Raw genomic sequence first — 13,041 nt, 5'->3', positions numbered from 1 at the left:
AGAGTTGGGGCGCTGTGGGTCTGCAGGGTCTGCGTGTGAGGAGAGTCGAGGAGTCCTGACCAGGCCAAGGCCTAGCCCCAGGTGCTTCTAGACAAAGGGCAGATGCAGGACTGTGTCGTCCTGGAGTGAGTAAGACCTGAAACAGGGGCCATGGTGCGTCCCCACCCTCCACTGTCCCGGAAACCGCCTGGAAGCCACGCACCCACGACACAGTTGTCAGAGCTCAGAGCCTCTGTGGAGGCTGACGGACACCTGCAGAGGAAGACAGGGTCCCCAGGGGCAGGTGTAGGAGTGTGCACCAGATGGCTGGAGACGGGGCGGGGCTTGGGAATCCCTGGAGATGTGTCTGGGATGCAGTTTGTGTGACACTTGCTGGTGGCAAGGGTTCAGTGCCAGGGATGACCGTGGGGGTGGGGGCAGTGAAATACTCTTCGAAGATGTTGGACCAGGAGGACCTTGGGGGACAAGGAGGATCTGGGCAGAAGGGCGAGCTCTGCAGTCCAGGGAGCCACTTGGGGCATGGAGTTAGGGCGGTGCTGTGGGCACTCCTCGCTTCCCTCTCGCCCCTCTCTCCCCCTCCCTCCTTCTCTCCCTCCCCTTTCCTCCCTTCTTCTCTCATCCTCCCCTCCTCTCCTCCTGAGCCTCTCTGGCTCTCTGGTACCCGCATCAGGATGCTCTTACTCACAGAGCAGCACTCGCCTGCTGGAGGGCCCCTGGGGGAAGGTGTTCAGCCAGCCTCCCACCTCCCATCACACCATCGTTTATTCCCAGAGTCTGGCCTGGAAGCACGCTGTATCAGGAGCATCCTTTGTGACTAAAGGGGATAAAATATCATCTCTTCTGTCTCCTCCCAGGCAGTTGTATGGCTAGGACACTGATGGGGGGTGGGGGGGAGGGGGGCGCGTAGCAGCCTGCCCTGGGATTCTGGTCATGGGAAATCATGGACTGGGATGATACTGGAGGACCGTGGTGGCCACTCCTTAGCCGTGCCTGCCTGGGAGCGCAATGGCCTTGCTCTGTGGTGCTGAGCCCCTGGGTGCTGAGCCCAGCTTTGCTAATGGTCAGAACCCCACATCGTCCTGGGTCATGCTTTTACTCAGAAGCCACTCCCCCTTCTGCTGACGATGCTGGGTGGAGACCAAAGCCACTGTCCATGATTTTCCTTTGCAGGTCACTGCGTGTGGTGGCCCAGCATTTTTCACTTTGCAAGGCAGATGCCTTTGCATCACTCCAAATCCGTCTGACATTGTGGTTCAGCCCATGTCCAGGGTGTATGAGGCTGGGAGTTGTCTCCCCCGAGAGCCCTTGGAAGAGGTTGGTTCTCACTCAGCCCTCAAGAGTCAGGAATGCATTTTCATCTTGGTTTTTGGGTCAGGCTGGAGTAGTGATGTGTGTGTGTGTGCGCGCGCATGCTCAGTCATGTCTGATTCTTTGCAACCCCTTGAACTGTAGCCCACCAGGCTTCTCTGTCTGTGGGATTCTCCAGGTGAGAATATTGGAGTGGGTTGCCATTCCCTTCCCCAGGGGATCTTCTCAAACCCACATTTCCTTATTGCAGGTGGATTCTTTACTCTCTGAGCCACCAGGGAAGGAGTGCTGAGACCCCGTGAAATCTGCATGGTTTCTTTGGGCTGATCTGAGGAGATGGGGGACTTCTTCCGAGGGAGTTGGGTTTTGTCTTGAGTGAACAGGATTGAGCAGCGAGAGGCACTGATGGAAAGTAAAGACACGTTGCCTCCAGAGTGGCCTGGGGTTGTGCCCAGAGCCATTTGGTGAAACAGAATTTGCACTGTTCTGCTTTCTGCTCTTGGTAATATCTGATGACTGAGTTGCCATGTGTGTCAGAGGGGACTTAGTTGATTGGGAATTCTTCTGATTTGACATTATGGGGCAATTTAGAGTCATCTTTATGAATTATTTTCTTTTTTAAAAAAAGGGTAGAGTTAATATTTTATTGTCACTTATCAGATGGCAGTTAGGTATATAATCTTCATACTTGATCTTTCCTTTATGTAAAAAAAAAAATTGCAAGTTTTAAACAGTCAATGGCTAGTCATGTCTTCAGAAAATATGATTTGATTAGATTAATTCATGAATGGTGGCTCTTTAAGTTTTCCCTTGTAACTCCAGAAAATTCACCCACCTTCTGTCCCTTTTAAAATAACTGGAAGGTTGGCATGCATTTGGCTTCACACTGTGAAGCAGCATCCTGATGGCCATTCACATCTGCTTTGAGGAACAGCACATTGGAACACTTTTCAGCGAGAGAGTGAGAGAAAGGCTTGATCATTTTGCAAGTCCCACTGTGGTGTTGGAAAAGACTCTTGAGAGTCCCTTGGACTGCAAGGATATCAAACCAGTCAATCCTAAAGAAAAGCAATCCTGACTATTCATTGGAAGGACTGATGCTAAAGCTGAAACTCCAATACTTTGGCCACCTGATGCAAAGAGCCGACTCATTGGAAAAGTCCCTGATGCTGGAAAAGATTGAAGGCAGGAGGAGAAGGGGATGACAGAGGATGACAGAGGATGCTGGATGGCATCACTGACTCAATGGACATGACTTTGAGCAAGCTCCAGGAGATAGTGAAGGAACGGGAAACCCGGCATGCTGCGGTCCACGGGGTCGCAAAGAGTCAGACACGACTGAGCAACTGAACAGCAGCAGTAATGCTGGTTGTACAAGTGAAAGCCCTGGCCAGAAGTGCAAGGTCAAAGTGGACTATGGGGTCAAGGTCCTGGGGCGGGGGTCACAGCAGGGTGAAGAGGTCACAGAGAAGGAAGACAGAGCACCTGACTCATGATATCACGAGATGCAGTGCTTTCGAGGAAGCGTCCCTTGGCCCTCCTTCTCTACCTCCACCTGCCCTTAACTGCCACGAGGGTCCACCTGGTCCGGGTCACCTTGTCTAGGTGGCTCCAGGGCAGGGTGGACCTGGGAGGGTGCCCTGACTAGGCGAGGGCCCAGCAAGGAGGTGTGGCTGCCCATCAGACTTAATCCCAGGTGAAAAGGGTCCAGGGCAGCTCTAGACTTGTTTGACTTTTCTCTGCCTTTTGATCTGTATTTATCATGCATGCAGAAGTATGTGTAAAACATATATTCTGGTTTTAAACTAATGATAAGGTGAGTGTCAGCACACATGTAGCAGTCCCCAGGGGTAAGACAGACAGCCCAACCAGGCCCACAGAAGTTCGTCTCTGCTCCTTTCCTGACACATCATCCACCACGTAGAGATGGCCATTTCCAGATCATCCTGTCCTTGTTCCTCTCTGCGGTTCTGCCAAATTGTTTTGTAACTATTTATTTTTGGGTCTTTATTGGGGCACATGGGCTTCTCTTCGTCGTGGCTTCTCTTGTTGCAGAGCACTGGCGATAGGTACACAGGCTCAGTGGTTGCGGCCCTCGGACTCTAGAGCATATGCTCAGTAGTTGCTGCATATGGGCTTAGCTCCTTCACCGCATGGGAGATCTTCCCAGATCAGGGATCAAACCCGTGTCCCCTGCACTGGCAGACAAACTCTTTATTACTAGACCACCAGGGAAGACTGTTCTACCAGCTTTTCTGTTAATTCGTCATTAACCACTGTCACTGAGCATGAGCTTTGGTTTATCTCCATGGAGACAGAGCCGTGGAACGTGTTCTCCGGTGACCTCCTCTCGCTCAGCTTTGCTGTGGCATTTGTCCATCTCACACCGTCCAGAGTGGCCGGCGTGGGTTTGTTGTCCTTGCTGTGGGCACCTGCTACAATCCCTGCCCCCAGGGCAGTGTGGAGCTCTGAAAAAGAGCGTCTGTGGATGTCTGACTGTGCTTCCTAATGGACATTGGTGGCGTCCCTCAGAGAGCTGACCGTGTGTGAGATCGCTGGATCGTGGGGTAGCGACCGGTCACCATTACTGGGTGACAGTACTGCTGCACCCTGCATCAGCGAGGGTAGAGAATTCCTGCTGCTCCTCGTCACCAGCACTTGATATTGTCAGAACTGTCAGTTTTTGTTGGTCTAGTGTGTGAAGAAATCTTGAAATTTTGCTTTTCCCCCTGTTGCTGGTGTGACTGTCTTCGTGTACTTGGTCAGCCATTGACTTTCCTTTCTTGTGACTACCTCGTTCAAGTATTTGCTCTTTTCCGACTGGATGGTCTGGGTCTTCCGTGCAGTAATTTGTGAGCACTCGCTCCGTGTTCTGTCGGGTGCTGTTTTATTAATAATTGCCTCCTAGTCACTCTGCCTAAGGCGACAGCGATGGCCAGACACACCGCACCCAATGCTGGACAAGTGAGGTTGACAGTGGATCAATTATACGGGCTCAGAGTCCCAGGGAGGAGGGCGCTCCGCGTCGTGCAGGCACGCGTGGGGGCTGCACCGGGGAGCAGAGCAGGAGTGGTTTGGGGGTAACAAGAGGGGGCGCTGCCCCTCGGTTCCCACACAGGATGTGCCTGACTGGCAGGGCACTGAAGCCCACTTCCAGGATGAGCAGTAAGTGGCCCGGGGGCCCCCAGTAAGGAGGTTTGTTTAGTTCAGGGAACCTGATTGGTGGCAAGAGGCTCTGTCAGCTGGGGTGGGGAGAGGGGCTCAGGAGTCCGGTCAAGGCCCTCTCAGTGCAGTTAGATGACAAGGCCACACATCACTCTGAACCTGCATCCCAGACGCACACCACAGGTCTGTGCGTTGCAAATAACTGCTCTGGCTTGCGATTCGCCTTGCCCTCTCTTTAGAGTCTTTTGATGAAGAGAGTATGTCTTTAGAGTTAGTCCTTTTTATACCTGAATTCATCCCTCACTCCTCCTGGGTGGAAGATGTTGTCTGTACTGTCTTCAGAGAGTCTTCCTGTTTGGCAGTCGTCAGTTGGATTCTGAGTCTTGTTCAGTCGCTCAGTCGTGTCTGATTCTTTGTGACCCCACGGACTGCAGCACACCAGGCTTCCCTGTCCACCACCAACTCCCAGGGTTTGCTCAAACTCTTGTCCTTTGAGTCAGTGATATCATCCAACCATCTCATTCTCTGCTGTCCCCTTTTCCTGCCCTCAATCTTTCCCAGCATCAGGGTCTTTTTCAACGAGTCGGCCCTTCGTATCAGGTGGCCAAAGTACTGGAGCTTCAGCTTCAGCATCAGTCCTTCCAATGAGTATTCAGGACTGATTTCCTTTAGGATGGACTGATTTGATCTCCTTGCAGTCCAAGGAACTCTCAAGAGTCTTCTCCAACACCACAGTTCAAAAGCATCAATTCTTTGCTGATTCTGAATCTAAGCTGAATCAAATAAGATCACACATGCATCCCATCTGGAGAAGGAAATGGCAAGCCACTTCAGTATTCTTGCCTGGGAAATCCCATGGACAAAGGAGCCTGGCAGGCCATGGGGTGGCAAAGAGTCAGACAGGATGAGCGACTGAGCACACATGCCTCCCACGCCATGGTCCTCCTGGAGATCGAACCCCTGGCTGCTCTCTGAGCCCAGTCCTGCCTCTGCTCAACATGAGGCTTCTTTCTCACCAAAATCTCCTTCTCACCACGGCTGTCACAGACCTCCAGCCAGAACCGCTGGGGCCCCTTGGGCACATCCTGAGCAGGCTGTCCACACAGCCCGCTTCCAGCCCAGCTAGCCGGTCTGTGCACTTCTGTGCTCACTTAATTTTGCTGGTGCAACTGTCAGCTCAGAGACTGAGGACTATGCTTTCTGTCTGGTCAGATCCTCTGCAGGCTCTCATGGGGCATAGGGGGCAACATAGGAGAAGTGCTGTTGGGAATTCATGGCAGGCATTTAAAGTGAAGCCCAGAAAAGGGCACGATTCTTTTCTTGTTGCTGTGTTTTGCTTTTTAATTTATTTTAATCGGAGTATAATTGCTTTCCCTGGTGGCCCAGGGGTAAAGAATCTGCCTGCCAATGCAGGAGAAAGGGTGGGGAAGATCCCCTGGAGAAGGAAATGGCAACCTACTCCAGTATTCTTGCCTGGGAAATCCCATGGACAGAGGGGCCTGGCGGGCTACAGCCCATGGGGTTGCAAAGAGTTGGACGTGACTTGATAGTTAAACAACAGCAGCAATACTTGCTTTACAATGTTGTGATCGTTTCTTCTGTCTAATGAAGTGAATCAGCTATATGTAGCTATACATCCCCTCCCTCTTGAGCCTCCCCACACCCCACCCCCATCCCACCCCTCTCGGTCATCACAGAGCACGAGGCTGGGCTTCCTGTGTTACACAGCAGCTTCCCATTAGGTGTCTATTTTACACATTTTTGTTTTGTCACTCAGTCATGTCCAACTCCTTGCAACCCCACGGACTGTAGCACACCAGGCTTCCCTGTCCTTCACGACCCCCCAAGAGTTTGCTCAAACTCATGTCCCTTGAATCAATTATGCCATCCAACCATCTTGTCCTCTGTCTTCCCCTTCTCCTCCTACGCTCACTCTTTCCCAGCATCAGAGTCTTTTCCAGTGACTCGGCTCTTAGCATCAGGTGGTCAAAGTGTTGGAGCTTCAGCATCAGTCCTTCCAATGAACATTCAGGGTTGGTTTTACACATGGTAGCGTATATATGTCAATGCTACTCTCTCTGTCTGTCCCCTTTCCTTCCCCCACCGTGTCCACACGTCCATTCTCTATGTCTGCCTTTCTATTCCTGAAGGGCAGATTGTTGATAAAGTAGCCAAGGGCATAGCAGCAAGTTGGCATCAAGAACCTTCCGTCTGTAACACATAAATGATGTTCCAGATAATGTGATTCAGCTATGGGCTGGAGCCTCCCCTCCCTCCTTTCTGGAATTACCACAATTTTAATAAACAGAGCTCACTCCGCGCATTCAAGGGACAGTACAATTGCAGGCATAATTTACTCTCCTATGAGCACTACTGTTTAAATTCTCAAATTGTCATTGTTTGTGTTGGTTTCCAGCACATGGAAATTGCATAATAGGAATATAACAGCAAAGACCCAGAAAGCTCGCTCTGGGCTGAGCGTGTTCTGAGTTCTCGTGTGTCAACTCTTCATCCACACGACCCCCCCACGGCTTACCTCTTCCTCCTGCCTCCAGCATTCATCTTTGTCCTGGGCACAACCTGTACCCTGAGGTGCCCCCACAGCCCTCTGACCTGCCAGTCATCCCCCTCAGGAATCGCAAGGCCGGGCAGCCCCCGACCTTGCACCCTGCCACCCCACCGTCAGGGGTGTGGGCTTCCGGCCGGCCCTCTGAGAAAAGACTGTGCGGTGACGTAGCCATTGTTTTCAAGGATCCGGGATGTCTTTAAGAAGAAAGAGTACTGTCATCTGTGAGCGTGAGTCATGCTCCAAAAAACTAAAGGGAGTGGGCTTAAAATAGAATCAAGAACATCGGAAGGGACTCGGAGAAAGCCAGACTGAGAAGATAATGGCACAGTGAGTACTGTGGCTGCAGAGAGATGAAAACAGGAGCCTCTAGGTGGGGAGCCCAGGAGACCCCGGAGCCCCTCCCTCCACCCCTGCCCTTCAGTGGCCACCAAGCCTGTCCTCCAGCCCTGGAGCCCTGGCTGCAGGAGGGCAGGGACTTGCCTACTTCGCTGTGCTGCTGGAAGAAGGGGCCAGAACACGGCATCCTGAGCTGGTGGCGGGCAGGTGGATGATGACGTTGTCAACTGAGCCCTCTGGACCCGGCCCCTTCCTCCGAGCCTCCCCTTCCGTGGACCTGTTACAACCATCTGGCTTCTGTGCTCCCTCCCTCCTCCGGCCGCTAGAGAGTCTGAAGTAAAAGCAAAGTCCAGCCCACCTTTGTCCATGTCCCCCAGTGGATGCCCTGCTACACAGGCTCAGCCCTGACTCCCCCAGCGATGCGAAGGCCAGACCCCACTGCCCTTCCCCTTCCCTCTCCACCTCTCCTCTCCCTTGCTGGGCCATCAGGGCCCCCATTCCCACGTCTGTTTGGGCCTGGACCCCTGCCTGGGGCACCCAGACAGCCTGGTGGACACCGTCTTGTCCCCAGACACCCCCTCTACCGTGAAGACCCCTCCCTCTGGGAACTGTCCCAGGAGACCCCCTGTCCTGTCGTTATGGACTCTGCACCCCATGCTCAGCATCCTCCAGGCACCTCATTTTTATTTCTGTTACGGTGCTAGCCACATGGTTCTTTCAGTTCATCACCGTGCTTTTCTTGAAGGCCAAGCACCATCCAATGTCAGGGGTGCGGGTGAGGCAGGCAGAGAACCCATGTCATCACTTGAAAGAAGGAGAAAACTTAGGGTTGTGTCTTGCATGATTAACAAGCCACCATCCTGCCTGGCACCTGCCATGTGCCCTTATACCAGCAGCGGACTCAAATCTGCTCCTTTCACCTCACAGCCTCCTCATTCTTCAGTGGAGCAAACTGCAGCTTGGGGGGCAGAGCTGTGCTCACATCCCACCTCGGGGGCTCCCAGCTGCCTCTCCCCCACCCCCTAGGCCTTACCCCCGGTCAAAGGTGTGCCAACAAAGGTTGGTATAGTCAAAGCTATGGTTTTTCCAGTAGTTGTGTATAGTTGTGAGAATTGGACTATAAAGAAAGCTGAACGCCAAAGAATTGATGCTTTTGAAATGTGGTCCTGGAGAAGACTCTTGAGAGTCCCTTGGACCGCAAGGAGATCCAACCAGTCCATCCTAAAGGAGATCAACCCTGAATATTCATTGGAAGGACTGATGCTGAAGCTGAAGCTCCAGTACCACCTGATGTGAAGAGCTGATTCATTGGAAAAGACCCTGATGCTGGGAAAGATTGAAGGCAGGAGGAGAAGGGGAAGACAGAGGCTGAGATGGTTGAATGGCATCACTGACCCAGTGGACATGAGTTTGAGCAAACTCTGGGAGATGGTGATGGACAGGGAGGCCTGGTGAGCTGCAGTCCGTGGGGTTGCAAAGAGTTGGACGCAACTGAGCAACTGAAAAACAACAAAGATGTGGCCTTCCCCGGTGGGTACAGATGATACGGATACAGTGGCCAGAGGAGCAAGGGTGAGACGCGGGTCCTGGTGAGAGTGCGGGGCTGTCGCAGGCGCTTTCTCAGGGGAGATGACTTCAAAGCCAGGACCCGAAGGATGCGCGGGAGTTACTGAGCACCAGGAGAGGGTACAGAGTGTTCCAGCTGAGGGAGCAGCCTGGGGGAAGTCCCAGAGGGTGAGCACAGCTGGCAACCTGGAGAAAAGACAGCTTGAGGGGCTGGAGAAGGTCTAGGGGCGGAGGGTATGCTGAGTGGAGCCTGATGAGTGAATCAAGGTATTTGGGCTTGTCCCGGGGGCAGTCGGACAGTCAGAAGCCAAAGAAAGGACTTCAGCGAGATGGTGACTTGATCTGATACAAGGCTTCGGGCAGAGTACAAATTGGGCAGAGGACAAAAGTTGATGTGGGAAGACCAGTCTGGCCATTTGCCAGAGATGATGGTCTGGATGAGGGTGGAGGCCATAGAGGAAAAAAGGAATGGATCTGACAGAAACTTTATTAACTTTTTATTTTGTATTGGGGTATAGCCGATTAACAATGTTGTGACAGTTTCAGGTGGAAAGCCGAGGGGCTCAGCCATACATGCACATGTATCCATCTTCCCCCAAACTCCCCTCCCGTCCAGGCTGCCACACAACGCTGAGCAGAGTTCCCTGTGCTGTCCAGTAGGTCCTTGCTGGTCATCCACTTAAAATATAGCCGTGTATATCAGTCGTTCCCAAACTCACTAGCTATCCCTTCCCCACATCCTTCTGGCAACCGTAAGTTCATTCTCTAAATCTGTGAGTCTCTTTCTGTTTTGTAAATAAGTTCATTTGTATCATTTCGTCTAAGATTCCTCCTATAAGAGATATCATAAGATATTTCTCCCTCTCTATCTGACTTATTTCACTCAATATGACAATCCCTTGGATCCGAGAGAATTTAAGGGAGGAAGATCTCACAACATTCGGACATTGGATGTGAAGATGATACGGAGAGGTCAAAGATGCCAGCTGGGTGCCAGGTGTGGGCAGGTGACTGCCTAGCAACACTGCACTCGGGGAGAGAAAACACAGGGGAGGAGGAGGATATGGCATCAGGGATGTGTGTGGATCCGGGGTCCCCAAGGGCATCTGGGAGGCAGATGAAAGGTTAAGCCAGGCCTCCCAAGAGCAAGTCGCCTGCCTGTACAAATGTGACAGTGTGTACAGTCCGTGCTTGATGCTGCAGGTGGGGATGAGTTTAGGGAGGGATGGAGGCACGCCTGTCTCCTCTCTCTCCCCCCATGGTCTCCCACCTGTACTGGCCACATGCTGTGCTGTGCTGAGTCAACTCAGTGTCCGACTCTGCGACCCTATGGACTGTAGCCCTCCAGGCTTCTCTGTCCATGAGATTCTCCAGGCAAGAATACTGGAGTGGGTTGCCATGCCCTCCTCCAGGGGATCTTCCCAACCCAGGGATCAAACCTGGGTCTCTTAAACCCCTGCATTGATTGGCAGGCAGATTCTTTACCACTAGCCACCATAAATTTAAATCACCCCATGTGCTCTGACCACATGGGGTGATTTAAATTTCAATTAGAATAATTAAATACAATTAAAAATTCTGTCTTCGGGGGGATTCCCTGGTGGTCCATTAGTTAGGACTTAGTACTTTCATTGCCAGAGCCCCAGTTCAATCCCTGATTGGCGAACTAAACTCCCAAGGGGTGGGTACAAAAAAAAAATACATACATATATATATATATATATGTGTGTGTGTGTGTGTGTATGTATATATATATATATATATATATAATCAGTTCAGTTCAGCCGCTCAGTCGTGTCCGACTATTTGCGACCCCATGAATCACAGCACGCCAGGCCTCTCTGTCCATCACCAACTCCCGGAGCTTACTCAAACTCATGTCCATCGAGTTGGTGATGCCATCTAGCCATCTCATCCTCTGTCGGCCCCTTCTCCTCCTGCCCCCAATCCCTCGCAGCATCAGGGTCTTTTCCAGTGAGTCAATATATATATATATATATGTCTTCAGCCACACTAGCCACATTTCGAGTGCTCAGAAGCCATGTGGCTCATGGCTTCCCTAACGGCCAGGGCAGGTTACAGACCACTCTAGTGGCCAGCACTGGGTCCAGGCTCTATTGGATTTGTGTCCACGGGTGCCCAGGTCCTCAGAAGAAAACGTACAATGCCCTGGATCAGCTACCTTTGAGAAGTCAACAGGCAGCTGTTGGCCGGCCTGAAGGTCAGAGGAGGCCTGAAGGTCAGAGGAGGCCTGAAAGTCAGAGGAGGCCTGAAGGTCAAGGCCTGAAAGTCAGAGGCCTGAAGGTCAGAGGAGGCCTGAAGGTCAGAGGAGGAGCCCTGCGCTCTCCAAGGTGCTTCGCAGGAGTGGTTGGCCTCACGCTCGGGCTCCACGTCAGCCACAGGGCCCCAGCTAGAACCTGGGAGTCTCGGCACACCAGGCTCCTCTTCGTGTTTGTCTGGCCTAAGTCTGAATTCTTTCTCGGGCCCGTGGGCAATAGCGTGTTTGCATTTGAGCGAGTAAACCCTTCTAGATGACAATTCATGACCACAGAGTGTCCACAGAGAATCAGGTCTGGAGCTTCCCTTTCAGAAGTCAGTTCTGAGTCATCAAGAAGCTTCAGTTTCTGCTCTTGCTTTTGTTTTCCATCTTCGTGGAGTGTGTACCTTTGTTCTTTTCTTTTCCAGTCGGATGTCATGGATCAGAATTTGTTAAATTTCCTTCCAGAGCAAGAACACTCAGAAGTCTATAAAATGCTCTCTTCCCATATGCTTGTGACGGACACCCCTTCCCCAGAATACTTAAAATGTAAGTTTAACCTCACTGGTTTTGTGAGAGAGAAAGATAAGGATCTTATATTAGAAAGGAAGGTTAAGAGTCTACAGCCATACCACCCTTAAGGCGCCCGATCTAGTCTGATCTCAGAAGCTTAGCAGGGTTGGGCCTGGTTAGCACTTGGATGGGAGAAAGGAAGTTAGAATGAATTAAGAAGGGAGGACTAATTTTAAAAATAATTTTCCTTGTGACTCAGAACATTTCCAAGATCCTTAGAGGTATATTTTAAGTTTAAAGCTAAAACTGGAGTTTGGAATACGTAAGACGTTGAACTTTTATGTGGAAATTTTGAAAAGCACAGAGCTTTAGAATAATAACTTTGTTTTGCATGTGATAACAAGAGATTACGTTTTTTTCATATGAGAGCCTTTTAGTAATAAAGGATACAAAAATCACTGAATAATCTGTTTATTTTGGAGGATGCTAGAAAACTAGATTTGTATGATACTAAGTAACCAACTAAAAACTGAATAATTAGGTCAAAAGTCTCTTCTGAGGCTGTCATCTGATTATTTATATACATTTGCAGATTTTGCGGAATTTTAAAGTTTTTATCAAAATCAGCAACTCGGATAGAAAGCTGGCCTGGTCACTTAATGAAGTGCATCCTTTGATGATGATAGCAACAGTGCCTTATACTTATTCAAGCCTTAGTTGATTTTGCATGAATAATTTGTCCTGTTGTACATCTGATTTTCCTTCAAAGCAAAGTGGAAAGATTAAATTAAAGAGAGCAGCTCTATGTGAGCAACTTTATTTTAATATACCATATGAAAATGACCAGAACTAATCAATGCCGACAGAACCAACCGCAGACATCTGTGATTAAATTAAGACTAATTGGCTCTGAGTACGGGATGCAAACTATAAACTATGGAGCGGAAAAACCTATGTTGCCAAGGTTATAAAACCGTGTCCGAAAGTCAGCTATAACAAGACAACTAGCCCAGCCATGTGTTGACCAAACCCTGTGAGTTTCCCAGGATGCCTCTTGTTTAGTCTAGAATCATTGGCGTAATGCTTTTATTCCCTTTCTCTCCTTTTTTTCCTTTAACGGCCCAGCTGACAACGATTTAGAGTTTTATTGCCATCTTCTCAGAGGCAGCTTGAACCCAAAGGAATTTCCAACTTATGAATACATAAAATTTGTAGGAAATTTTCGCTCCTACAACAATGGTAAGCATTCATTGTCTTACAGTTGCCGTGGTTGTGTTGGTTTTTCTCCTGCAAACCTGCCCGGGGGCGAGAGTATCGCCGTGGGGAG

At 50.6% G+C, this 13,041-nt stretch overlaps 1 protein-coding gene across 3 annotated transcripts in view; it reads left to right on the top strand.

Annotated features, from left to right (window-relative positions):
• The window catches only part of NPAS2 (neuronal PAS domain protein 2), a 129,036-nt gene that overhangs the window by 58,854 nt on the left and 57,141 nt on the right, over positions 1-13,041 (top strand). For all 3 annotated transcript variants that reach the window (XM_061155916.1, XM_061155918.1, XM_061155915.1), the window contains exons 6-7: positions 11,630-11,750; positions 12,840-12,953. In XM_061155916.1, the coding sequence (XP_061011899.1) occupies positions 11,630-11,750; positions 12,840-12,953 (235 nt within the window). The remainder of the gene's footprint in view (positions 1-11,629; positions 11,751-12,839; positions 12,954-13,041) is intronic.

The sequence above is a fragment of the Dama dama genome, chromosome 11 (assembly GCF_033118175.1).
Source record: "Dama dama isolate Ldn47 chromosome 11, ASM3311817v1, whole genome shotgun sequence".
Taxonomy (NCBI): domain Eukaryota; kingdom Metazoa; phylum Chordata; class Mammalia; order Artiodactyla; family Cervidae; genus Dama; species Dama dama.
The sequence above is the reverse complement of the archived record's forward strand: the minus strand, read 5'-3'. Positions and strand labels throughout refer to the sequence as shown.